This window comes from Hippocampus zosterae, chromosome 15, assembly GCF_025434085.1.
Source record: "Hippocampus zosterae strain Florida chromosome 15, ASM2543408v3, whole genome shotgun sequence".
Taxonomy (NCBI): domain Eukaryota; kingdom Metazoa; phylum Chordata; class Actinopteri; order Syngnathiformes; family Syngnathidae; genus Hippocampus; species Hippocampus zosterae.
The window spans coordinates 17,983,065-18,010,911 of record NC_067465.1 but is presented as its reverse complement, the minus strand read 5'-3'; the positions used below and the strand labels follow the sequence as shown (position 1 = coordinate 18,010,911).

General features: G+C 42.9%; 2 protein-coding genes across 3 annotated transcripts in view; both read left to right on the top strand.

The window, feature by feature from the left end:
• Nucleotides 1-1,166: 1,166 nt before the first annotated feature.
• On the top strand, nt 1,167-17,984 carry LOC127616677 (cadherin-6-like). 2 transcript variants are annotated; one of them, XM_052088428.1, is made up of 12 exons: nt 1,167-1,315; nt 4,849-5,151; nt 6,717-7,011; nt 7,106-7,225; nt 8,790-8,963; nt 9,157-9,344; nt 11,810-12,060; nt 12,536-12,672; nt 12,778-12,899; nt 13,005-13,122; nt 13,216-13,467; nt 17,235-17,984. In XM_052088428.1, exons 2-12 carry the CDS (start codon nt 4,945-4,947, stop codon nt 17,768-17,770), a joined length of 2,400 nt encoding a protein of 799 aa, XP_051944388.1. In that variant the 5' UTR covers nt 1,167-1,315; nt 4,849-4,944; the 3' UTR covers nt 17,771-17,984. The 2 variants fall into 2 exon arrangements, with proteins under 2 accessions (XP_051944388.1, XP_051944387.1); XM_052088427.1 differs by having other exon boundaries at nt 12,536-12,899.
• Nucleotides 17,985-21,126: 3,142 nt separating this feature from the next.
• c15h5orf22 (chromosome 15 C5orf22 homolog) overlaps nt 21,127-27,847 on the top strand; it is a 35,669-nt gene continuing 28,948 nt past the window's right edge. The window contains exon 1 of the mRNA XM_052088510.1: nt 21,127-21,380. Within this exon, the coding sequence (XP_051944470.1) occupies nt 21,282-21,380 (99 nt within the window). The 5' untranslated portion in view covers nt 21,127-21,281. The remainder of the gene's footprint in view (nt 21,381-27,847) is intronic.

Here is a 27,847-nt window from a genome sequence, read left to right as displayed (position 1 = left end):
CCGACTTCTTTCCCGCATGCCTGGCCACAGTCACTTCCGCCTTTTCTCTATATAAACAGCGTGTCGGCTGTCAGTCAGATTTTGGAACTCAGCGCATATAAAGGACGCTCCGCACCGTAAGGCGTCCTGTCTATTTTGGAGAAAATTTAAGACTTTTAATGGCGCCTTATAGTCGTGAAAATACGGTAATCACCAATGGGTGAACGGTGTGCAGGCGGCAAGCAGGAAGCCTGCCCCCTGCTGGCAAACACGGGAGGTGACAATATGACATTCTTTCTGACTTTTGGGTTGAGTGAACGCTGGCACGTTTTGGCTGCCGCTGCTCAACCCGTATTGTTTTGTGTTTTTTGTTATAGTAAAGTGTCCTTGGGTGTCTTGAAAGGCGCTTATAAATAAAATTTATTATTATTATTATTATTATTGCAATTTAATAAAAAAAACATTTATTTATTTATTTTGTGAGGCCATTTTCGTGTGATCACTTTGCACAGGTCTGTTTTGTGCTTCTTTCAGAAATGTTTGCTTTGGCTTGTTAAAAATGTGTTTTCCACTTCTATTTTTAGATATGATACACAGCGAAATCTTCTCTGTCGCCTCATTTTCAGTTGGATGATTTTCATACAGCATTTCAATGTTTAGCGCACACACATCACGATAAATCATCTTTGGCTGCCCAAACACATTTGAAATCTAGCTGGCATATTTATATCAACCTGTGACACATAATTTTGATGGTTTTCAGGGCTATGCAGACCAATTTGTACATTGTCAAAGAATGCATTGCCAAAATTTGTTTCACCTACCATTGACTGGGCGAGACATTATAACTATGATTACTTGGCTTGTGACATCTAACACTTTCTTGTAGTGTATCATCTTTATAATTATGTCCTTCTCTCAACCAACTGAACATCCTGGCACCCCTTTGCCGCCCCACATTAAACTTGCTCGAATGACCACTGATGCTGTGTTAAAGGTGCAAATGTTCATGTTAGGCTACATCATGATATTTTAAATTTTTAGCTTAAAGGTGTGTTCAGGTGTCATTTGTTTAATGGCAAAGTTTTGCCAGAAGGTTAAAATTATATAGTTTTTTAGTTTTTAATTATGTTTTCAATTCACCACTTCAGGCAATTACCTCTCCTGTGTGTGCGTGTGTGTGTGTGTGTGTGTGTGTGGCTGTGTTGGGGAGTGAGATGGAAGGGGTTTGGGAAAGTGTATGACGTGGGAGAGTGTGAATGCAGGAAATGAGGCTTATATGAGACAGGCTGCTGAAAGTGCCGTTTGTGTTTCAGGATAAACTATGCTCAGCTCGGTAAGTGGCTAATGACTAAATATCACTACTTATGAATTAATATTCGATATCATGTTTCATATAAATGCCATTTTTTATGGAAATTCAAATAAGACAACGTGATTTAATTAACGTTTTGAACTTCATCAAGGCAGCGAAAATGTGTGATACCCTTTTATCATCGTTGACGGTGCTTACGGTCTATTTTGTAAAATCAACTGCATTTTCTGCTTTTTAATTTGTTTTCGTTGTCCTTATTTACTTGCAACAATGTTGTTTGAAAACGGATGTTTTTGAAAGGTAACAATGGAATTTAAATAAATATGGAAGTCGGCAGCCTTAATGTAAATGTTTAAAATTAATATAACTTTACATAACATAAACATAACATAAGGACTTAACAACGTTCTCCTAAATACAACAAAGACTTTTTGAGCGACTTTCAACCTTTCTTGCGGAAATCAGGCTGAGATATGATCATATCCTCCTAATAGGGATTTTAATATCCATGTGTGCTGTCCGGAAAAAACACTAGCAAAGGACTTCTTAAGACTTATCGACTCTTTAATTTCGTGCAGTATGTGACCAGCCCGACACATGAACAAGGACATATTTCAGACACTGTCCTTGCTGGCCTACCGGTGTCAAATCTGGAAGTCCTTGAAGATGGGATTTCTGATCACATGGCAGTTTTGTTTGACGTAGTCTTATCGCATGCTGCTGTGAAATCTGCCGCTCCTAGTTGTAAATGCCGAATTTTTAACCCTCGCACTGCTAATCGTTTCTCTGATGCCTTTAATAACCTCTGCGTACCCTCGTCTAACACAGAGGAACTCACCTCTTGGTTCAACTCATCATGCCGTGCCATCCTGGATTTGGTGGCTCCTTCAAAAACTGTGCTTCCCAAAACCTAAACCCGAGCCATTGTTTAACGACATTACCCGTGCAGCTAGGCAGGGGTGTCGCAAAGCCCAACGCAAGTGGAAAAAAGACAAATTGCATGTCTCTTTTCAAATTTGGAAAGACTGCTGGCATAACTACCAGCTCACAGTAAAAGAGGCCAAAAGAGAATATCTATCGGACCTTATTCAAGCTAACCATCACAACCCACGCGCATGATTTAAAACGATTCTGTACTCAAACCCCCTCTGCCTACTTGCTCGGATTCTTCACCCGAGATGTGCAACAGATTCCTTCAGTTTTTCATTGATAAGGTCTCTACAGCTATGACTCCGGTCTCAAATACCGCATCTGACCCCTCTGTCCATGTTCCATGTTCAGCTGTGCTAAATTCTTTTGAAACGGTGTCCTTGGCGCTTTTGGAGGATGTAGTTCGCTAGACGAAGCCATCTGGCTCCCCTTGCGACTCTCTTCCCCCGCACTTCTTTCAGGAGGTTCTCCCGAGTGTTGGCGCATCGGTCTTGGATATCATCAACAGCAGCCTCTCTTATGGTGTAGTTCCCCAACAGTTTAAACATGCTGTGGTCCAACCCTTGATCAAGAAACCTGGTCTTGATCCAGATGTGCTGTCAAGTTTCAGGCCCATTTCCAAACTGCCTTTCATTTCCAAAATTCTGGAAAAAGTGGTGCACATGCAGTTGAAATCGTTCTTGGATGAACATAACATCTTTGAGGTCTTCCAGTCAGGTTTCAAGACGATGCATAGCACGGATTCAGCCCTGTTACGCGTTTCTAATGACATCCTCCTGGCAAATGACTCTGGAGACCACGTGTGTCTGGTTTTATTGGACGTAACTGCAGCATTTGATACAGTGGATCACAGTATTCTGCTGCCTCTTTTGCTGCACTTGGTGGGCATTGGCGGTAGCGCTCTTGAGTGGTTTAGGTCCTATTTAGCTGACCGAACCTTTTGTGTCAGCCTTGGCTGCTCTGAGTCACATACTGCTCCACATGACACCACATGACAGGTCATGTGGTGTTCCACAGGGCTCAATTCTGTGGCCTCTGCTGTTCTCACTGTATCTGCTCCCATTGGGTTCCATCTTAAGGAAAGATGGTATTCCTTTCTACTGCTATGCAGATGACTGCCAAATCTATGTCCCACTGAGCAAGAAAGACACCTTCTCATTAAGGCCACTCCTATCCTGTCTGGAAGAAATCAAAACCTGGATGGCACAAAATTTCTTGAAATTCAATGAAAAGAAGACAGAGGTGATATTGTTTGGTCCCAGTAGCCCTTGTAGATCAGATCCTGCAGACTTGGGCCCCCCGTTCCCTAATCTTAAGTCAACAGTATCAAACTTGGGCCTTAAACTGGACAGTGATTTCAAACTTGATCGGCAAATTGGTGCCGTTGTTAAATCCAGCTTCTTTCACCTTAGACAGCTGGCCAAAATAAAACCTCTCCTCTCACATGAACACTTTGAGACAGTAATTCATGCCTTTGTCACATCCCGGCTCGATTACTGCAACGCCCTTTACTTTGGAGTCCGCCAGTCCTCCATTAAGCGCCTTCAGCTGGTCCAGAATGCCGCTGCTCGCCTCTTGACTGGTACTCGTAAGAGGGAGCACATAACTCTTACTCTGGCATCCCTTCACTGGCTCCCCATACATTTTAGAGTTATTTTCAAGATCCTCTTATTTGTTTTCAAATCTCTGAATAATCTTGTGCCACCTTACCTCTCTGAGCTCATCCGCCCCTACACACCAGCCCAGCGCCTCAGGTCTGTGGACCAGACGTTATTAGAAGTACCAAGAACTAAACTGAGGCTCAGAGGGGATCGAGCCTTTTCTGTTGCTGGTCCGTCTCTCTGGAATAACCTCCCACTGAACATTCGGCAAGCCCATCTTCAAAACCCTCCTCAAAACTCACTTGTATTCTTTGGCATTCGACTCAGCATGACTTAGATTTGTTCTTGGTTTTACTGTTTGGTGCTTTCTACCGCCTTTATTACCGATTTGTCTTACTGTTTATTGTGCATGTTAAATTGCTCCATGTACAGCACTTTGTATGCAGCGATGGCTGTTTGAAAGTGCTCCATAAATACAGTTGACTTGACTTAAAGTGAACTGAACTAGGGTACAAAGTAATTCATGCATGTGTTCCCCAAACGATTGTATTTTACTCTTATCCCAAACACAACTCTAATTATTGTAGTTAGCCATACTGTACTACATTTTTTTAATAATACTGTAAATGGTGGCTTATTAGGGACACCCTCTCACCCAAATGAGTCACTTTACATAAACGCTAAAGCTGAACTCAACAGGAACTCAGACATATTTAATTTCCTCTTGAATTTTGCCTATTTTATTAAAAGTATCTTTTAATCTGATGTACTTCATTAAAAAAAAACATTCCAATTCCAATGTGCCAGTATCCCAACCTGCCAGTACCAGAAAGTTGTTAGGGCTGCGAGAGCCCTTTAGAGCTGCTTGCACCATAATGACTTCAATGAAGCGGTCAAATATTGCAAGTAAATCCATGACAAAAAAAAAGGGTCTTAATTTTTGCACCGTATCCGTAAATTCTAATCTTCATCCATTTGAATTTTTTCACAACGCCATCCCTGTTTCTCTGTTTCTTTTTCCAGTGAAAACTTGACTTTTCCTGTTCAACCCACTTCACAATTCAAAGTGATGACACTTGGAAAATAGCCCTCATCGCTTAAAATCAAAATTAATAAAAAATGAGAACGATCTTAGTCGGCTTTCTATGGCTAAGTCTTGCCCTTCATCTGGATGCTTTATCTTTGAATGGATTGAGGGCAGACTCAATAGTGGAAGAAGGCATCTCGGAAAACGCGCCAATCAAAAGAGTTAGACGAGGCTGGCTGTGGAATCAGTTTTTCCTGCAAGAGGAGTATACCGGCAGTGACTATCAGTACATTGGAAAGGTAAGAAATGTTTTAGTTTATTGCAGGGATCACCAACATTTTGAAATTCAGAGCTAATGAACTGATTAAAGCAAAGGGCTCCCGGTTTAATGCAGTCTTCGGAAAGAACATATTTGGTCAAATTACATTTTGCACTTAGTATCCATTCTTAACTCATTGAATACCAGACATTTTTCTCAAATAAGGAGAGCCGCTGCACGCCATTTTTGACCATTTTGATAAATTTTTTTGAGTTTTGACAAATTTAGTTTTCTAGCTATATAGGCATTAAGATTAAGATATCCTTTATTCGGCCCGCAATGGGGAAATTACAATCAGAATTCAGAAAGGAAAAACGCTGGGTAGGGAGAGGGAAAAAAAACACGCTTGAACTATCCTCTTCCGAGGATAATTTAAGTCCCGGATAAAAAAAAGACTCTAGCACATGAATAAGGATATTTCTTTCCCTTTTTTTTCTTTCTACACTGACAAAATGAAGTGTCAAATGAGTGACTGGACAAGCACACGCGCATACACAGCCTTGTTATCACCGTCTTCATCGCTCCGATTCTTTTTCCCCCGTGACGTGATTCAATAATGCGGAGCGCAACGGTGACCGTGCTGCTGGTCATTTTCGGCCGCATTTTCAAGGAAAATGCTTTACTTGTAATACGAGCAAACGTTCGTTTATTTGAATGTCCGTGGAGCCATAAGCAATTTACTCTGAGCGGCTAATCGGATGCATTACACTCTATCTTCCTTGGATCTAGCTGCAGTATATGCACACATAGACAGTGAGGTCCCTCTTGGCCAATCGGAGGCCAGGATGATGCTCGGTAAGCCAATGGCAGAGCAGCTATGAGTATGTATGTTGCGTTCAGGAAACTCACAGCTGTGACCGAAATAAACATTGTTCACTATGTAAACCAGTGTGGTGGTTGCTGTTGCAGTTTCTGAACGAAGCAGTAGAGGTCACTGTTGGATTAGACTTCGTTGTCGTGAATGTCTTCGCGAAGCTGGAGCCTAAAATGATTTCGTATAACGCAACAGGGGTTTTTTTTTTGGTGGGGTGGGGGCAGTAGAATGGGAATGGTGTTAATGCATGAAGATTTTATCACATTAGGGGGTATTTTCGCCCATGTAGGTTTCGTTCTAGAGAAGTTTCACTGTAGCTCCACAAAGCTCTTAATTATTTTTTTAAATAAAAAAACAACAAAAATTTAAGTTAATATTGTGTCACTAATTGATCAGGATTTTACAAACTTAATTTTACATTTTGTCATTCATCAATGTGAAGACATTGAAATATTGATTTTCCAATAATTTGATCCCATAGGAAACATAAATATCACGATACAAGACTCTCTATATCTCTGCAGGCATTATTTAGTCAATCAGCCATTCGAGTCTCTTCGCAGGTGTGGGTTAACTCTTTTTGTTGTGTGTGTGCAGAAAAATCACACAACCTCAAAAGTCTGACAAATTGGATTGAATGATTTGCTTTAATTTATTTTGATTGTGGTGGTGAAATCGGAAATACTGAACTGCTGAAACAATGGCTTACTGTGTTTTTGTATACACTGTAGCTCCAGTCAGACCGAGACAGTGGAAATGGCCTTGTCAGGTATGTTCTCTCTGGTGAGGGGGCTGGCACCATCTTTGTTATTGACGAGACCAACGGCGACCTGCATGCCACGCGCCGCCTGGATCGGGAAGAGAAGGCGTTTTATATCCTCAGAGCGACAGTTGTCAATAATATCACAGGCAAAACATTAGAACCAGAGACGGAGTTCACTGTCAAACTCCATGACATCAATGATAATGAACCTCAATTCAGCAAGGAATTTTATAATGGCAGTGTACCTGAGCGGTCCGACATTGGTAAGGAGTGGTTTTACCTGTGCATCACTTGTCATTACATCCAGGAATCTTCTGTTTATAGAGTATAAATGTGTGTCTTCTGAATATATTTTAGGTACGTCAGTCATCTGTGTGACAGCTACAGATGCAGATGACAACATGTATGGGAACAGCGCTAAACTGGTGTACAGTATCAAACAAGGACAGCCATACTTTTCTGTTGACCCCAAAACAGGTACAGTATATTTAAATGCATGCGTACCCATGCTCATTGGGAGCAAAGTTAGAAAATTGTCCCTTGTCTTCTTCCGTGAGCTGCAGTGGCTGCGAGCTTTAAGGTTCATGCTTCGCTCATATGGTCTTATGCTAGACTGCCACTGTCTGTTAATGGTGATATATAGTATTGCATGTCGCTCTTACCATCATACAAGCTATGTGCATACATTACCACTCCACACAGGAAAGCCAGGACGTGAATCCACAACCTATGAACTATGACACGGATGCGGAGGGCCACTTTCCTGCCTGTTGTCGAGCTCTCCCGGCTGCAACACACCTGATTCAGATGATCAGCTCATCAGCCATCTCAGAAGCAGCATTAGAACAATCCTGTTTATTTTAATCAGGTGTGTCGCTCTTGGGAGAGCTCAAAAACAGGCAGGACAGCGGCCCTTGAGGACCGAGTTTGGACACTGCTGTGCAAACCAGTCCACTCAACCCTATTGTTGGAAAGTCTCAACCCACTTTATAGAAGTTAAAAACAAAAAAGTTGTTTTTTTTTAAATAACTTCTGATAATACCTGTTATTTTTTAAAATGCAGTTTCAAATGAATTTTACATACCATCAAAAGTATGTTGCTAGCTATGACATCCGTTAGCCAGAGGCTGAGATGTGCTGTATTTATTTACAGACAAGCTTGTGACAAGAGAATGAGTGAGTGATATTTCCTGATGTTTGCTTACCAAATATTGATTGTTCTATGTGAGAAACTGAGCCTCAGTACTGTTCTAAAACATTTGAATACGAATACAGACATGTATAGACACATAATTTTTTACTAGCTGTCCGCAACCCACCCATAATGGGTCCATGACCCACTTTTGGGTCCCAAATAGAGGCTGATATTTTTTCGGGAATCCCAAGGGATGGGAGTCAACTTTACCATGAATTAGGATTAAAAAGTTTATGGCAGCAGGCAGGAGCAAGATTTCATTTTTTTCCAATTTGTTTTCTATTCCATGTTGCACGAAACAATAAGATTTGATGAGGAGAAAAGGGGAAAGTGCTGTTAAAAAATAAGTACAATTCAACTTGAGTTGGTTTTTTTTGTTCCGTTTTTTTTTTTTTTTTTTTTTTAAGTGATTTTTATGGAGCTGACCCCCCAGAATGGAAGCGATACGGGAGTGGGAGTCATTCTGAATGGGAGTAGGACGGAATGTAAAGTTGGTTTCACCGAGAACAAGACGGGACGGTTTTGTTTTTCTTTTTTTTTAACTGTGGTCCGTAAACTGGGACGGGAAAGGAGATTATCCGTGGTAGTGGGATGGGGCAGGAGTGAAAATCCACTCCCGTATCATCCTCTAGTCGCGACCCACCAGTTGAGAATCAAAGCTGTAAGAAATAGTGATGAAACCACAAAGTAATGAAGCGAAAACAATCCCAGTGCCACAGTAAAATAAGGTAAATTTATTCATTGTCCTCCTCCTCACTGATTGAAATGCCTTCATTTACCGTGTGAACTGAAGAGCTATCAATGAGCAACATTTTGCTGGATTCAACAAAAAACATTTTTGTCTAGGTGTGATCAGGACTGCTTTGGGTCCAGGCGACATGGACCGTGAGCAGAGGGAGCACTATCAAGTAGTAATTGAGGCTAAAGACATGGCTGGAAATCGAGGAGGACTCACTGGGACCACAGTAGTGTACATCTCCCTCACTGATGTTAACGACAACACACCACGCTTCACTCAAAGTAAGACATTATCGTTGTTTTTTTGTTGTTGTTGTTGTACCCTTAACATACAAAATTCAAAAACAAGCTGACATTTTCTGGTCGTGGAACACAAAGTAAAAAAAAAAAAAAAGTCAAAATAATTATTATGCATGCTCATATTTTGATAATTATCTCAAAAAATCTCAGGTAGGGGTTATTTTTTGTTTTTTAGGTATATACCAGTTCAGAATTCCTGAGCTGTCCATCCCTGGCACTGAAGTTGGGAGGATTAAAGCTACAGACAGAGACATTGGAAACAACGCAGAGATGAACTTCACAATTATTAGTGGAGATGCCCTGGACATATTTGACATATTCACCAATAAAGAAACCCAGGAGGGTGTTATAACTGTCATCAAGGTCAGAAAGACAAGACTTATGCAAATATATGATTTATGTACAGTGAAAGTCCTCTAGAACGAATCCTACATGGGCGAAAATACCCCCTAAAATCTTCATGCATTAACACCATTCCCATTCCCTCTACTGCTTCGTTTGGAAACGGCAACAGCAACCACCACACTGGTTTACACAGCTCCGAGTTTCCTGAACGCAACACACTCAAAGCTGCTCTGCCATTTGCTTACCAAGCATCATCCTGGCCTCCGATTGGACAAGAGGGACCTCACTGTCTACGTGTGTAGATACTGAAGCTAGATCCGTAGAAGATAGAGTGGGATGCATCCTATTAGCTGCTCAGAGTAAATTGCATATGGCTCAACGGATATTCAAATAAACGAACGTTTCATCGTATTACAAGTAAAACATTTTCCTCAAAAATACTTTACTTGTTATCATGCTAAAAACCTTACGCTAACTGGAGCGCTAATGAGAGAGAAGCGCTCCAGTTGGCGGAAAGTTTTTAGCCTTCGAGAGCTAACTATGGCCATCGAGGACTACGAAGCGTCCCGTGGCTGGCTTAAAAGTTCATTGCATGACATCACCTGAGCAACGCTGTCATGTGTGGCGATCGAGGGGAGGTCGAGTTAGAGACAGTGAGATGGTAAAAAGAAAAGACACCAGGTCCAGGAAGTATTTGTTATTATTCGATTCAGATGAGCATGTCAAGCAGCTAAGACGAGAGGAGCTCTGATGTCAAGCAGCTAAGACGAGAGGAGCTCTGATGCTGGAAGAGAGGGTAAAAGTGATCAAAATGAAAGACGGAGCAAGCAAAATAAAATATATTATCCAACAAATTGATGTAAGTGGAAGTGAATGCTGATCATACATTTCCCAATTTCTTTCCCTTTTTTTCTTTCTACACTAACAATGTGCTCATACTTATGCACTATTGAAATAAAAATAAAGAATACACATATGATTGTGCGTGAGTGTACACATACGTTTGTGTGTGTGTCTGTGTGTGTTTACAGCTGAGATCAAATTTGCTACAGTGAAGAACGATGTCATTGTAGAGGAGTTTCACTGTATTCATTTCTATTGTTTTAAAAGTGTGTTTAAAGACCTTCAGAAATCTAAGTGCCATAAAGCTATTAAAACATGCTTTGGGTGTATTTAAATAGGGCATTTCTGTATTGCGGATTTCGCTCATTGCAGGAGTGGTGTGAAACGCACTTTTATTTTTAATGATTGAAATGGTATAAGGCGGCCCGGTGATCCAGTGGTTAGCGCATAGACCTCACAGTGCAGAGGTACTGGGTTCAATTCCAGTTCTGTCCTCCCTATGTGGAGTTTGCATGTTCTCCCTGGGCCTGTGTGGGTTTTCTCCGGGTTCTCCGGTTTCCTTCCACATTCGAAAAACATGCATGGCAGGCTGATTGAACACTCAAAATTGTCCCTAGGTGTGAGTGTGGGCGTGGATTGTTGTTCATCTGTGTGTACCCTGCGATTGGCTGTCAACCGGTTCAGGGTGCCCTTTGCCGACTGCCCGAAGACAGCTGGGATAGGTTCCAGCACCCCCCGCGACCCTAGTGAGGATCAAGCGGTTTGGAAAATGGATGGATGAATGGAATAAGATAAGATATATCGAATTGTAAATAGCAATGCGATTTATCAATTTTGTATTGATATTGCACTTAATTGAACGGTGTTTGTTTGTTCTTTCTTCTTTCTACCCACATTCTTGCTGCGGTAGGCTGTAAATTTCCCCAGTGTGGGACAAATAAAAGATATCTTATATTCTTTATTTCTTTCTTCTTTTTTTAACTCTTTATTTGAGTAGGAAGAGTCTGTCCTTTCCTAATCAGGGTGTCCGTGTTCGTAGACCAGTCCAGTTCATTGTTTAGAAGAACACCTAGGTACTTGTAGGAGTTCATCCTCTCTATGTCCATACCCTGGTTGTTCATCAATGCAGGTGGAGACTGTTTTCTTAAGAAATCCACAACCAACTCCTTAGTTTACCTAGGGTTGATCTGGAGGTGATTCTGCTTGCACCAGTCCACTAAATCCTTCGTCAGTCCCTTGTACTCCCGATCGTCTCCCTCTGGAATGAGGCCTACAATCGCAGAGTCATCTGAGAACTTCTGAGAACAGTTTGGAGTGGTGTGTCTGAAGTCCGAGGTGTAGAGGATGAATAGGAATGGAGCCAGAACAGTCCCCTGCGGTCCTCCAGTGCTACAGAGAAGCCTGTCCGACTCATAGCTCTGTACCCTCACGTACTGTGGCCGGTTTGTGAGGTAGTCTGTAATCCATGCTGTGAGGTGGTGGTCCACTCCGGCATTCTGCAGTTTGGTAAATTCATTTTTGTTTTAGATGTGTTGGTTCTTCTTGTAGTTCCTTGTATAACTTGTATACCATAATATTCACCAGAATGTCATCATATAAACCAAGTACCATTTACCTTGTTAATTTTTTTATTTCTACAGATTTTGGATTATGAGAACAAACAGTCCTACGTAGCAGAGATCCAGGTCCAAAACACCCAGACAGACCCTCGCTTCACATCCACATACTCGAAAGACATGGCCACTATTCAGATTGTCGTGGAGGACATGGATGAGCCACCAGTGTTTGACAAACACAGTTATTTTATAGATATTAAAGAAGATGCTGCAGTGGGCATGGTCATGGGCTGGGTCAGTGCCATGGACCCTGATGAAGCTCACAGTCCGGTCAAGTAAGACAAAACAGTCTATGATGCTAATAGTGCTTTTTTTCTATCACATCAACGTACATTTTTAACAAATATAAAATTGTCTGTCTCGTCATTGCTAATTATATGAAATGGGTCGTGCTAATTATATGAAATGTAAGTGCCGTCTTTCTGCCTCAGATATCTGAAGGAGACAAATTACGTGATCACAAATTCATCAATGACTACAGCATGTGTAGCAAATGCAATGCACTCTATCACTTGAGGGAGTGCGAGAAGTCTTTTGTCAGGACAGTTTGTGTGCACCTCTGGTGAAAATTTGGTGCTAGGCGAGCAATGTGTGCTCTCTCCAAAGCAGTGTGGTGTGCGTGCTTCAAAATGCAAGTGTTCACGAATTTAGGACGCTGCGGTCTATTAATTCACCACTAGATGGCACGTGTGAACAGCATATAACCTTTTGCAGTTACAGTAAAGTTTCTCTTGACATTGACTTTCACAGGTACTCAGTTGACCGCCGGACAGACATGGACCATCTGTTCAATGTCCATCCAGAAAATGGAACTTTATTCCTTCTAAAAAATCTGGATAGAGAGGAGACTGCCTTGCATAATATTTCAGTCATCGCCACCGAGATCTGTAAGTCTTTCCACTGCTACCTGTATGGCAGGACAAAGGCTATGTCCGGCATTGTTGAGGCAAGTGCTTTCCCCTGCATGAAGCTTTTGCGTGTCTTGATTTTAGCTCACCCTCAGCAGAGTAGCCCTGTTTCAGTGTACATCAACCTACTGGATGTGAATGACAATGTTCCAACCTTTGCCACATTGTATGAAAGCTTTGTCTGTGAGAAGACCAAGTCGGGTCAGGTACATGCACATTCTCACTTCAAGAATATGCTATGTAATTATACCCCATATTATTCATACATGGTTCTTAATCCGTTTATTTATATTTGTTGGTGTTCTCAAAAGCGCATACAAATAATAAGTGCTGTTGATGCTGATGAGCCATTGATGGGGCACAAGTTTTTCTTCAGTCTGGCGCCAGAGGAAACCAGCTCCAGTAATTTCTCTTTACAAGATAACGGAGGTATTTTTTTTTCGAGCATGTTCACACACTGTCTTCCAAAACCTTGTTTAGCTTGGGGCTGGGAGACAATATAACTGAATTTTCCAAACTCAGATAACACTGCCAGCGTTGTGACACGAAGGGCCAGCTACAGTCGCCTTCAACAGAACATCCACCTGGTTCCCATCGTAATCACTGACGGTGATTACCCAATGCAGAGCAGCACAGAAACTTTAACTGTGCAGGTCTGCACTTGTGATTTGGAAGGCAACATAGAGCTGTGTAACTTTAATGCTCAGATAGGCTCTCCAGGGATGAGCACCGGAGCCTTCATCGTCATCCTGCTGTGTGTCATCATAACACTATGTAAGTGCAGGAAAAAAATAAGTGTGTCAAATGCAGTGATGGAGTAACAGTATTGTATGTAACTGTGTTACTAGAAGGGTGGTGGTGAACGAGTGAATCACATAAGTGAAGATGATTCAGTCAAATTTCATTGTAAGCCAATCAGAAGTTAGGCTGGTGTTGTTGACAGAAACTGCAAGCGAGGATGGGTGCACAGCAGTGGCGGATGCTTGTCTGTCAAGCAGGGGAAGCTCAGTTTTGGCCTACATCATAAAATTTATACATGAATTCTACTCTCCGTTCCTTTTCAAGAAAATGATTTCACACCAACTGTCACGGTTCAGACGAATTGAATCAAGTTTTGGATCCCAAAAGTGTTGACTCAAGACAAGATCTCCGTAGCAAAAATGTTTAATGAACAAAAATCGCACCGAAGTAGTAAAATAAAGTGCTGGTCAAAACAAGGACCAGGGAGCACGAAAACGAATAACAAAAAGCGCTTGCACAAAAGGCAAGGGAGGAAAACAAGAACCGAGAATATAAATGAAAAACAATGTATCAACTACACGCTAGCAAAAAACCCAAATCACAACACAAAAGCCAACAACAAAGCAAGAGTACAAAAGCAAAAACGACAAGGTCTATAGCAAAGGGTCTGTGAGCAAGGAAGCAGCAAGGCATAAAACAATTCTCCGACAACCAGCAGACTGATTGAGGGTCAAGTCAAGTCAAGTCAACAGTATTTATAGAGCACTTTCAAACAGCCATCGCTGCATACAAAGTGCTGTAGATGGAGCGATTTAACATACACAATAAACAGTAAGACGAATCCGTAATAAAGGCGGTAGAAAGCACCAAGCAGTAAAATCAAGAACAAATCTAAGTCATGCTGAGTCGAACGCCAAAGAATACAAGTGAGTTTTGAGGAGGGCTTTAAAGATGGGCAGCGAGGAGGCTTGGCGAATGTTCAGTGGGAGGTCATTCCAGAGAGAGGGACCAGCAACAGAAAAGGCTCAATCCCCTCTGAGACTCAGTTTAGTTCTTGGTACTTCTAACAAAGACTGACCCACAGTCCATAAATACAGACTTCCCTAATTGTCAGATTGGCAGCAGGTGTGCAACCAGCAGACTGCTCAGTCTGCCACCTGCTGGCAAAGCCGAGAACAGGAACATGACACCAACAAGGCGTCTTTTCCAGGGTCTTAACTGTGGTGATATAAGTCAGTCTGCGAACACAAGCGCAAAATAAAACCCACTAGAAATAAAAGATTAATTTGTCGCTAGTTTTTTTCAACAAAGAGAGTGTTGCTAAGATGATTAGAAGAAGTCTCCTGTTCAACTCAGAACAGAATGAGAATTGAAAAATGCTCCCACGGATGCCGACACCAAAGGATCGGTGATTGGCTCATTTCGCTGTCAATCAAAAAGAGATTCAGCCTCACACAGATTATCCAATTATCATGCAGAAAAGCTGAGCGTCCGGGCCAGACGATAAATGCCCACTGTCCATCGACTCCCAGAGATGCTGAGCATCCAATGGGCAGGACAAAACCAGCATTTATCCAATGACTCATCTCGTTTCAATGCATTGGGACAACGGGCTCTGAACTCTCTAGACACCCAGCGTCCGCGCTGTAGACGCTCAGCGTCGACACAGTTGAAAGCTCAGTGAAGCTGCGGGAATGAATGAGAAGAGAGTCGCGTCGTAACCAATAATAACAAGCTGATTCGAAACAAAAGTTGAGCACGTTGTAGCACATATTTAGTCAATGACATGTATGTACACACATATATTTGATCACTTATTTTTTTGACATTTTAGGGGAAGCTGAGCTTCCCTTGTAGTCTTAGAGCAATCGCCTCTGGTGCACAGATCTAAAATGTCTCTACATCTACCGGTAAAGAAAGTGGCCTTCTTGAATGAGAAGTAGACATTGCTTTTTCATAAATGAACTTAAAGGAAAGAATGTATATGTCAAACGCACATTCTGACTTGGACGAAATGATTCCTCGGGTCAGAGTTGAGCCAGCTTCAAGTAATCATTTTTATTGACACATGCATCTACAAAATGAGTGGCTAAGGAGATGGAGACAGTGCTAAGTAATCAAAAGAAATTAAGAATGCTTTCTTTTTTTAAATATAGATAAATAATTAATTTGATTACCTGATACTTGATAAAGGGAACTAAGTCACCAGGGATGTGCGGTCAGGCCAGGCAGGGGAGACACAGTCTCCCTGGCCCCCTTGGCTGTATGTAAAAGATGGTGGGCGTTCACGACGGTCGCGCTGTCAGACTTCCAGATATATATCATTCTGTGTATTGGAATGGGAGAGATGTCACACTACACGTCAGTCACTGACCAGACCTCGCCGAATCGTCGTGTGCTTCCGTCAAGATCAGTGCGGGTCCGCCAGGAAGCCGGGACAAGCAGCTGTCAAAGTCATGCGTTTCTTCTCTTATCAGAAAAGGCAAAAAAAAAAAGAGACTAGCTAGGATCACACTACAGGAAATCCGACTCAGATCGGATTTTTTTTGCCCAAATGCGATCTGTATCCGATTTTTTTTCCTTCCTGAGAGTCTGAACGAGTCAATTCTGATTTTTTAAAATACATGTTGGATTTTTTGCAATGCGACTGCAGTCTGAACGACCAGGTCACATATACATAAAGTTATCGGGCGGGGAGAGAGCATTTGGAAAGGAGATTGACTGATTGTCTTGTGAGTCTGCAATGTCTTGAGTCTGCAACGTTGTTCTGAGTAACAGTAATGCCTTCATATGTGATTTGAATGTATTCCCTCTTGAAATATGAAACATTATGTGTACATTTGTGGTGGTCGTACTAATTTAGCCACATAGACGCCCCAATTATTATGCGCGGTAATAACATGACGTAATCTTTTGTAACATTGACATGCAATGAGATATATATTTTTTTATTTATACCTCCTCTTGCATCGCTGCTCTGATGCGCCGTGGTCCTTCCACACTGTATGGTACGTTGTAAATGACGTCATCTCTTCTGTGCAGGCGGGTCACTTTCGGAGACGTAGTGCATATATTCACACATCAGGCAGACTGAAGTCTGTAATGTAATGTAAATCCTTCCTCAAAAAAATGGGATTCCACCCCAAAAAAAAAAAATTAGAATTAAGAACTGTAGAGTGAACCTCGCCTATGGATACATTCCTGGATGGTGGGGAGGGGACAGTAAAGAGTTCGAGGACACCGCATCAGCTATTACTGTAGCTTTGCAGTCCACAAATGTAGCATGAGTTGAAACGCTTCGAATATTTTCCAAAATGTACCCCATTTTTCGACATTTCTTTGTGCGTGCCATGTCCAGTCTCTTGTCATGAGTAGGAGGGCACAGTCTGCCTATTGGTCAATGCCGAAGAACCAATCGAAGAACGACGTAGGGCACGTCACACTATGTGGAAAGACGGACAAAAATTCTGAACATGCCAGACTGTCGTCGTCCTGAAGCATTCCAGATGCCTCACGGCCAATCATTGAATATGTGACACGACGTAAAGTAATTAAAAGTTTGAAAACAATTCTTTGAATTCATGACAAATTTGGCTTCATACTTTTATATCCGACTCCTGATGAGCCAGTGCCTCACCAGTCCTGAACCTCACCGCACGTCGCTCACTATCGCTTACACATTTACTTTCTCTTGGGGCGTTAATTACATCACTGTTCATGATGCAAGTGAATTTGCTATTGTGAAAGCAAATTTGACTGTTGACTGTCAAAATATGTGATCTCTGCCTCATTTCTTTCAGTGATAATCGTTATGTCCATTATATTAACGCGACAAAGAAAAAAGGAGCCTTTGATTGTCTCCAAGGAACATATCCGTGACAATGTGCTGAGCTACAATGACGAGGGTGGAGGTGAAGAGGACACCCAGGCCTTTAACATTGGAGCTCTGTATGACCAAGAAGCCGCAGCTGTCATGGAGAAATTTGCTCAACAAAGGTGTGACATCATCCCCACAGACATGCTCGGCTACCCAATGCACTTTCAACATGCCTTTGATCCCGTGTTGCCGCCTGTCAGCTTGGATTCACATGACAAGACCTTATGCAGATTCATCAATGAAAGAGTTGAAGAGAATGACTATAACCCTACTACACCGCCATATGATTCACTGGCCACTTACGCTGATGAGGGAGCAGGTTCAGTGGCCGAGTCGTTGAGTTCACTGGATTCCGTATCATCTGAAGCTCAAGATTACTACGACTACCTAAGTAATTGGGGGCCCAGGTTCAAGAAACTAGCAGACATGTATAAAAGTGAGAATATTATGTCCTCCTAACAACATTTCTACAGTATCACATATTTCTATGAGACTCAAATCTTATATTTCTTTCTAGCAATGCAATACGATTTTTAAGCAAGCATACATATTGCTTGTACAGTTACTTCTCCATGTGATGCTTGCTAAATATAAATATATTCTTTGCAGAAAGGATTTCAGATGTTTCTCATATTTTGGGTTAAAAAATAGAGGTTTGATGACCAGTTTTGCTGATGTACCTCATTAAAGGGGAAAAAGCTTTTAGGTTCTGATCAAGGTGCAAGGACCCAGGTGCAGAATAGTTGACAAAAGTTTAATTGAGCCAAAAAACAAAACACAAAGTCCCCATAAAGGAAAAAAAAACTCACGACAGTTTCAACTGGAAACAGGAGTTTGGACCGGCTTAAGAAGACGTAACAATTAATGTGAAAGATTTAAAAAAAAAGACTCAAGAAGCTTTAGAAAATTCAACTATGCATCAGTCTTCAGCTGAATCAATACGATATTGATTAATATACCTATACCTATATTTATAGAACATCAATGCTCGGGGATGCCTTTGTAGCAATTCAGGGTGATCTCTGGAACGGTGGTTACGGCGCTGTTGGTGGTATTGCACCCAGCTTTGATCTTATCCAGTTCATCTTTGTTAAGGGATTTTAGCCTTAATATGAGTACTAAGGTAACAAGTCTCTATCCTGAACATCTGTTTGAACACTTATAATAAAAAATGTAGTGTTAAGATTACATCTTCTTCCCCTTTAGTGATTAGCAGCCCCCAAGTGTCTACTTTCACACCCCCATCTCGGCAAACTGCCTGAAGGCTGTCATGAAAGGAACTCTTATCTCAAGATTTATGCACCGCAGGATAGGTCTGGACTTTGTCCTCATGCCAAGATCCAACTGCATTGACCTTTCTTTGTTTCTGATTTTTACATAAGGGGAAGGACTGCCCGCCCCTCATTAACATATTAACGCTATATAAACGTGAGACTGTATGTTTTCCCTTGCTTCCTGACGAGATCTGAAACTCTCAGAAGCATGAATCGATTCGTATTGTGTTGTGATAAACTGCAGAAAAGACGACGGGGTGTTGGGTCTTCTTCCAACTTATAGAGAAATAAAAGAACCTGTGACTAAGGAGCCCCGTAAGGGAATGGACAGCTCCCCTCCACTACACTCTTGCTTAACACTAACTTGAATTCCAAATTTTTTCTACACTTCTGCTTTTAATTTTGTTTTCAGACTTGTATCATCCATCACGTTCCACAATTGTTGTTTGAAAACTGCTCCGACTTCACAAAGCGAAGGTCACGTCACTCAAGTCATGCGAGAGTTGGGTTACGGTTGTAAACTCCATCCAGCAAAGCCGGAACCGGGATTGAACCCACAACCTCTGCACTGTAAGGTCGACATGCTAACCACTCGGCCACACGGCTTTGTAATGATTATTATTTTATTTTATTAAAAATTTCATGGCAGGCTGACCACTAAAAATTGTCCTTAGGTGTGAGTGTGAGCGCGGATGGTTGTTTGTCTCTGTGTGCCCTGCGATTGGCTGGCAACCGGTTCAGGGTGTCCCCCCGCCTACTTTCATTTACTACTTTATTAAAATTTACTTATTTCAATGTGTGTGTCAATATGGCGGCCTGGTAGTCCAGTGGTTAGCACGTCGGCTTCACAGTGCAGAGGTTGTGGGTTCGATTCCAGCTCCGGCCTCCCTGTGTGGAGTTTGCATGTTCTCCCCGGGCCTGTGTGGGTTTTCTCCGGGTGCTCCGGTTTCCTCCCACATTCCAAAAACATGCATGGCAGGCTGATTGGACGCTCTAAATTGTCCCTAGGTGTGAGTGTGGGCGTGGATGGTTGTTCGTCTCTGTGTGCCCTGCGATTGGCTGGCTACTGATTCAGGGTGTCCCCCGCCTACTGCCCGAAGATGGCTGGGATAGGCTCCAGCACCAAGCGGTTCTGAAAAATGGAATACTTCTTAGTGCAGAACATCCATCCATCCATCCATCATCTACCGCTTATCCGGGGCCGGGTCGCAGGGGCAACAGCTTTAGCAGGGAAGCCCAGACTTCCCTCTCCCTAGCTACTTCTTCCAGCTCTCCCCGGGGGATCCCGAGTCGTTCCCAGGCAAGCTGGGTGACATAGTCTCTCCAGCGTGTCCTGGGTCTTCCTCGGGTGAGAAGCTCAGAGATAAGGTGAGAAGCTCAGTCATCCGGGAGGGGCTCAGAGTCGAGCCGCTTCTCCTCCACATCGAGAGGAGCCAGATGAGGTGGCTTGGGCATCTGATTTGGATGCCTCCTGAGCGCCACCCCGGTGAGGTGTTCCGGTCATGTCCCACCGGGAGGAGACCCCGAGGAAGACCCAGGACACGTTGGAGAGACTATGTCACCCAGCTTGCCTGGGAACGACTCGGGATCCCCCGGGGAGAGCTGGAAGAAGTAGCTAGGGAGAGGGAAGTCTGGGCTTCCCTGCTAAAGCTGTTGCCCCCGCGACCCGGCCCCGGATAAGCGGTAGATGATGGATGGATGGCTATATAGTAGTTACTGTTAGCAGGGTTACTTCACAGCGCTTGTTGACTGACATCCTTTTGTATACCATTCTAAGAATGACATGATAGGTGTTCTCTTCAGCCAGACACCGGCATATTTATTTCAACAGGAAGAGAGATTTAAGAAAAACAGCGTGCCCCTTTTATACGGCAGACGACGTCAGAGTATAGTTACATAGCCCTCTACTGGCTCAGTTGCAAAAAAGGCAACCATACAACCCTAACACTTACCATTTCCATTGGAGGGCCTGTATGACTGTGAAACCATGTAACGAAGTCAAGAATAATTTTTTCTTCAACTTTAGTTACTGTAATGAGGGGTTTGGCAACAAGAAAATGTTTACAATATCTCACTTATTTGTTGCATATGAGAATTTGACGTTTGAGTACAGATATTAGGAAGCATCGTGTTTGACGTGTTTGATTGCCATTTGTGGGAAACAGTACTACGGTTAAATGATGTGACTGGCGAGATTTGGCACTCGGGACTAGCGTTTGACACGAGGTTATCCCTAGGTGTGATTGTGAGTACGAATGGTTGTTTGTCTTCGGGAAAGTTGTGTTGAATGTGTGTTGAGGAATTAAGGTTGTTTTGGTTTGGTAAGGCAAACGAAAATAATAGAGATTCTTTTTATGAGGGTTCTGTTTTATTTGGTGAAGGAGACTGTTTGCTATTGGTTTTACTCTCTCACACTGAAGAACTCTGATACAAACTCCATCACAATAGGGGCGCTAACTATAAACGTGGGATGCCTCCACCGGCCGAAGAAGAAGAAGGAGACGACGACGACGACGACGACGACGACAAAGAAGAAGAAGAAGAAGAAGAAGAAAAAGAAGAAGAAGAAGACTCAGTCGAAGAATAGGTCGAAGGAGTCGTGGTCATAGTAGTACTAATTTGTAATCCGCACTAATAATGGTTTAAGTCTTTTGATACGAGTATATACCGGTAACCCATTTCTTATTTTCTTTTGCATGGTTCAGAGCTATTGTGCGCGTTTTAAAATGAGTTTTGTTCAGCCAGCGCGGGTCTATAAACACCTGCCGGTGTGGATCGTGGAAGACCACCACGATGTAAGTCTGTGCTCTAGCTTCTGTACTTTTCGAGACGTCCCGGCGAGTGATGACCAGATTAAGTTTTCTTAAGACTTGAATCTGCCCATGAACATGGTCCACAAAAAGGTTAACCTTCCCCCTTGTGGGACGAATAAAGGATATCTTCATAGTCTTCATCCTATTTTAGGAATTCTTTGATTGGAAAGATGTCAAGTCAAGTCAACAGTATTTATAGAGCACTTTCAAACAGCCATCGCTGCATACAAAGTGCTGTACATGGAGCGATTTAACATACACAATAAACAGTAAGACGAATCGGTAATAAAGGTGGTAGAAAGCACCAAACAGTAAAACCAGGAACAAATCTAAGTCATGCTGAGTCGAATGTCAAAGAATACAAGTGAGTTTTGAAGATGGGCTGCGAGGAGGCTTGCCGAATGTTCAGTGGGAGGTCATTCCAGAGAGAGGGACCAGCAACAGAAAAGGCTTGATCCCCTCTGAGCCTCAGTATAGTTCTTGGTACTTCTAATAATGTCTGGTCCACAGACCTGAGGCGGCAGGTGTGTAGGGGCGGATGAGCTCAGAGAGGTACGGTGGCGCGAGATTATTCTGAGTTTTCAAAACAAATAAGAGGATTTTGAAAATAACTCTAAAATTACAGAAAGAGACAACATATTCTCAAGACCAAGGATGAATTCACATTTAAATGGTTTCGTCAAATACCAACAGAAAAAAAGTACATCTCATTTGTCAAATTTGATCAAGCTCGTTCAGAGATATCCAAATTTGAAGTTAATAAGAATTTATTTTGTGATTTCCTTGTTTTTGAATACACAACAAAGGAATAAATAACAAACACTTGTGAGACAGGCCAGTCTCCTACATTTGACTGACACCTTATTGTTCTCTTGGAATTTCGGCTCAAAAGAATTTATTTTGTGACTTCTTCGCTTGATTTTCTGTTTTGATGCATTATTTTTAATTTTCGTTCATTGAAGTAAACGTTAATTTATGTTTTTCGGAGGTGGTCATGAATGCCTCTCGAGTCGAACGGAAGAAGCGTCGCTCCATCTAGTGGATGCTTTGTAGATTGTGCCTTATAATCCAGTGCGCCCAATATATGAAAAAAATGAAAAAATAGACCATTCATTGAAGGTGCGCCTCATAATCCAGTGCGCCTTTTAGTGCGGAAAATACGGTAGTCTATTGGTCCATATACTTGTTGATGCAAGCAAACAAAAATGACATCCATGTTTCTTTGTATTTTAATGTCTCAATGATAAGAAACTCAACATTAGTGTTTCACAACACAAAAATGTCTACTGTGATTGGAAAAAAAAGTTTACATTTGGCATCTTGGTGGGCGGGCACGGACTCCTATGGCCTGCCCGAGGAGACGGACGGATGCCACATACTGTAGGTGTGGGACGGGAATTGTTTACAGATGTTTAAGCGGCCAACTCAACCACCGTCGGCCACCAAATTGACTCGCGATGTGTGGACTTTATTGGACAGATGATGCACACTAAAATAACCGATTCACGGCCAACCTACTGTAATCACTGTAAAATAGCTAATTCACTTCAGGCCAAGAGTTCTTTGCTGCGGCGATTGATCAATCAGAACCATTCACGGCAAAATAACGCAAACAGGAGAGTTGCCGGTCACGTAAAAATAACCACTACCCAACATATACTGTAACAATAATTTCATCAGAATCATCTTTATTGGCAAGTATGTGGAACACAAAAGGAATTTTTCTCCAGTTTTGGTTATTTCTAATTAATTAATTCAGTAATTTCAACAAAAGTCATCATCATTTGAACGCTAATATTAAAGTTAAGATTTGAGTGGTTGATGTGTAGACGTTGCAGGTTCTGGTTTGTGTGCAAACGCACTGTCTCCGATTGGCTGCCATGAATGCCAGTCATGATCACTAATCTTATTCTGTAGCTCTCCACAACCAGCATCCTTATAAAACTCTGTATTTTAGCATTTGTTTAACATAGAAAATAAGGAAGCTCACAAACTATTGAGAAGAAATACCAAGACAAAAATAAGAATGGTAAATGGACTGTCACTATCTGTAGCGCTTTTCTGCCTAGGGTGGTCTCAATGGCCAGGGTTCGAACCACCAACCTCAGGGTTGGAAAACGACCACTCTACCAGTGAGCCATGCCATAGAAAATAAAATAAAATAAAAAAATAAGACAAAACATTAAAAAAACTAAAACCAAGACTACATACTGAAAATGACTCTTACAAACAATACGCGTCATTCTTTGAATATTTTTTTAACTTCTGCCATCTTTTTTTTTTACCCATATCTTTTTGAAGGTGCAGTGAAACTCCTCTACAATGAAATCATGTTTGCAGCAAGAAATCTTTCACAACAGGGGTTTTTTCACTGGAGCAAATTTGATCTCAGAAGCAAACACACACACATGCGCACACACTAACGTATGGGTACTCTTTATTTTTATTCCAATAGTGCATAAGTATGAGCGCACACTTATTTGACACTTCATATTGTCAGTGTAGAAAAAAAAGGGAAAGAAATTGCAAAATTTACGATCAGCATTCACTTTCACTTACCGGTACATCAATTTCTTGGAGAATGTATTTTATTTTGCTTGCTCTTTCATTTTGATCACTTTTACCCTATCTTCCAGCACCAGAGCGCTTCTTGTCTTAGCTGCTTGACATTAGAAGGTCCGTTTTGTAGCCATTTTAGCAATGCAACGTTCATGCTGCATCTGAATCTAACAATAACAAATACTTCCTGGACCCGGTGGCTTTTCTTTCCACTATCTCACTGTCTCTAACTCGACCTTCCCTCGATCGCCAACCAAGACAGCGTTGCTCAGCTGATGTCATGCAATGAACTTTTAAAGCCAGCCACGGGACGCTCTGTAGTCCTCGATGGCCATAGTTGGCGCGATGGAACTCTCCTAGACGTCATCAGGCGCCGACAGGTATGGCAGCCTCGGTCACACGCTCCCTAGTGTTATCCCTGTTTTTGTCATTTTCGTTTTTTGGCGACCCTGAGCGGCTTACTTACACGAGGGAAAAGTTGCTGCGCATTGGGGAGTCTACGCTCGGTCTTTTTTCACCAGCACACAAAAATCCACAAGTTTTTTCGGAGCTAATCGCGAGCGGAGCGGCTGCGCTGTACGGAGCATGGAAAGGGCGCCGGAGGAGGGGGAAGCGAGCCGGCGTGCTCGTCAAGCTCTGGCAGCGCGTATTTTGAACCCCGCTCCCATCTTGCTAATATCTTTGCCAAACAAGATGGATGAACTTCTTCTCCTCACAAAGACCAACAAACCTTTGCACGTTCTGCTGTGCTCTGCTTCACTGAAACCTGGCTCAGTAACCGCCACCCGGATTCCGCGCTACAGCTACCCGGCTTCCGCGCTACATCTACCCGGCTTCCGCCTTCTCCGAGCCGACCACGACACGCAGCTATCAGGGAAATCTAAAGGGTGGTGGGATTTGCTTCTATAGGGCCGTTCACACTGCACACATTTGCTCCGGTGCTGCACTGAGATAGTTTGTTGCGGGATATTTTGCACCGCAGGAAATTGTGTGGAGCGTTCACACGTACAAAGCCGCTGAGCTCGGTACAGTCTCGGGGCTGCCCCCACCTGCGTTCACACGGCAGTTTCTGCAGCGGAGCAAAACGACAGAAAACAAACGAGCTGTCGTGTTGGTTCTTTTTAAAACGTACTGTACATACACAACTCAAGCGACGACTGGACCGGCACGTCCTTCTCCTTCTCGGTTTCCGTGCCTTCTGCTCGAGAGTGACCACCCAAGAAAACGTAAATGAACGATGACTTCAATGACACTCAGAAAAGCAAACACTATTGCGCCAAACAGAAAATCAAGAGAGGAAATCACAAAATAAATTCTATGGGGGTGGGGGGTTGTGAACAAATAACAAAGGAACAAACAACTCCGAGACAGTCCAGTCTCCTACAAAAGGAAATATGTTACTAGCCAAGTCTTGTGTCGTTATGAATCAACACATTACGGAAGTCCGACAGAGCACGAAGGCAACGCATTCTCGCCATACGTACTCTTCACAAGCATTTGCTCTGGAGCTAATTTAACCCAGTTGCGTTCACACGTGCACATTTACACCGGTGCTGCCTCGCAAACGAGCATTTGCCCCGTAGCAAATTTGGTCCGGTATAAGCTCTTTTCCGGGGCTACCCCGGAGCTAATTTGCACGTGTGTACGCTCTACTGGGGCAGCCCCGGTGCAGCACTGGACCAAATCTTGCCGTGTGAAAAGCCCTTATATCAACGAAGAATGGTGCACTGATGTCACGAAGCTCGACGCACACTGCAGCCCGGATCTGGAGTCGCTCTTTAAACTGCAAGCCATTCTACTCGCCACGTGAGTTCACCTCCTTTTTACTAGTCGATGTTTACATTGCGCCACAAGCTAACGCTAACAAGGCGATAAAAACGCTAGCCGAACAAGTAACAAACTCGAACTAAAATACCCAGAGTCACCCCTGATCATTTTGGGCGATTTTAATAGAGCACATCTTAACCGTGAACTTCCCAGATATAAGCAGCACATCGACTGTTTTACCAGAGAAGGCAACATTCTAGACCACTGCGATACAACAATAAAAAATTCATGCCGATCGGTCGCCCGTGCAGCATTGGGTCTTTCTGACCACAATTTAATGCACTTAATACCTACATACAGACAGAAACTCAAATGTGCTAAACCAGTTGTTAAGACAGAAAAAATGGACAGATGAAGCAAAGCTAGCTCTACAAGAATGCTTAGAATGCACTGATTGGGGCGTCTTTGAAACTTCAACGGGCACACTGGATGAATACACAGACACTGGAACATCATACATCAGTTTCTGTGAGGACATGTGTGTACCAACGAAGTCCTTCCGCTCCTTCAACAATAACAAGCCATGGTTTACTCCCAAACTCAGGCAACTCAGGAAAGAGAAAGAGGCCGCATTTAGAATTTGAGATCGGGCACTGTACAAACACGCCCGAAACCAATTGACAAAGGAACATCGCTAAGAGAACCTATGCAGAGAGGCTGAAAAACCAGCTCTCTGCTAACGACTCTGCATCTGTATGGAATGGCCTGAAAGCAATCACTAACTATACAATGCCATCCCCCCAAACAGTGAACAATAAGGGTCTTGCTGATGAACTAAACATGTTTTTCTGCCGATTTGAAAAGGACACCCCCATTTCCCCCACACACCCACCTCTACCAGAAACCACTCTACCTACCCCCCACCCTCTTTTTCTCCACTACAGATCCACGAACAGGACGTGAGACGGCTCTTCAAGCAGCAGAACATCAAGAAAGCTGCGGGGCCCGACAAAGTGTCCCCCTCCTGCCTTAAAGTCTGCGCTAACCAGCTGGCTCCGGTCTTCACACAAATCTTCAACAGATCCCTGTAGCTGTGTGAGGTCCCATCCTGCTTCAAACGGTCTACCATCATCCCAGTTCCCAAGAAATCGGCAACATCGGAACTGAACGACTACAGGCCTGTCGCCCTGACGTCTGTGGTCATGAAGTCCTTTGAGCGCCTTGTGCTGAACCACCTAAAGAACGTCACCGGACCCCTGCTGAACCCTCTCCAGTTTGCCTACCGGGCAAACAGGTCTGTGGAAGACGCAGTCAACATAAGTCTGCACTACATCCTCGAGCACCTCGACAGCACAGGGACCTACGCAATTCTGTTTGTGGATTTCAGCTCTGAATTCAACACCATCATCCCGGAACTCCTCACCCCCAAACTTCTCCACCTCGGTGTGTCGCCTATGATCTGCCAGTGGATCCTCAGCTTCCTGACGTGACGGACACAACAGGTGAGACTGGGAGCAACAACATCATCAACACACACCACCAGCACTGGAGCCCCACAGGGATGTGTCCTCTCTCCACTGCTCTTCTCCCTCTACACAAACGATTGCACCTCAACAAATCCAGTTGTCAAACTCATAAAGTTCGCAGACGACACCACGGTCATCGGTCTCATCAAAGACGGCGACGAGTCTGCGTACCGGCAACAAGTGGAGCAGCTGGAACTCTGGTGCAGCCGACACAACCTCGGGCATACGCTCAAGACTGTAGAGATGATCGTGGACTTCAGGAAGTCATAGTATTGTATTCTACCACTGATCACTTTAGCTCTGCTTGATACTTTTGCACATTTTCTCACTTACATTACGAAATGTCCTTGCATACCTATTTGTCATGTCCTTGTTTATGATGATATAATGCAGCGTGTTATACCGGACACAAATTCCTTGTGTGTTCTACATACTTGGCCAATAAAGATGATTCTGATTCTCTCTAATTAGCGCTCCAGTTAGCATAAAGCTTTTAGCATGATAACAAGTAAAGGATTCCAGGAAACGTTCGTTTATTTGACTGTCCGTCGAGCCACAAGCAATTTACTCTGAGCAGCTAATCGGATGCATTCCACT

What these genes read in the sequence shown, in the direction of transcription:
- LOC127616677 (XM_052088427.1), top strand. Translation starts at nt 4,945, where the DNA reads ATGAGAACGATCTTAGTCGGCTTTCTATGGCTAAGTCTTGCCCTTCAT. An exon ending in GAAGCTCACAGTCCGGTCAA is followed by an intron (nt 12,061 to 12,535) that starts GTAAGACAAAAC and finishes TGACTTTCACAG; the next exon opens with GTACTCAGTTGACCGCCGGA. An exon ending in AGAAGACCAAGTCGGGTCAG is followed by an intron (nt 12,900 to 13,004) that starts GTACATGCACAT and finishes TGTTCTCAAAAG; the next exon opens with CGCATACAAATAATAAGTGC.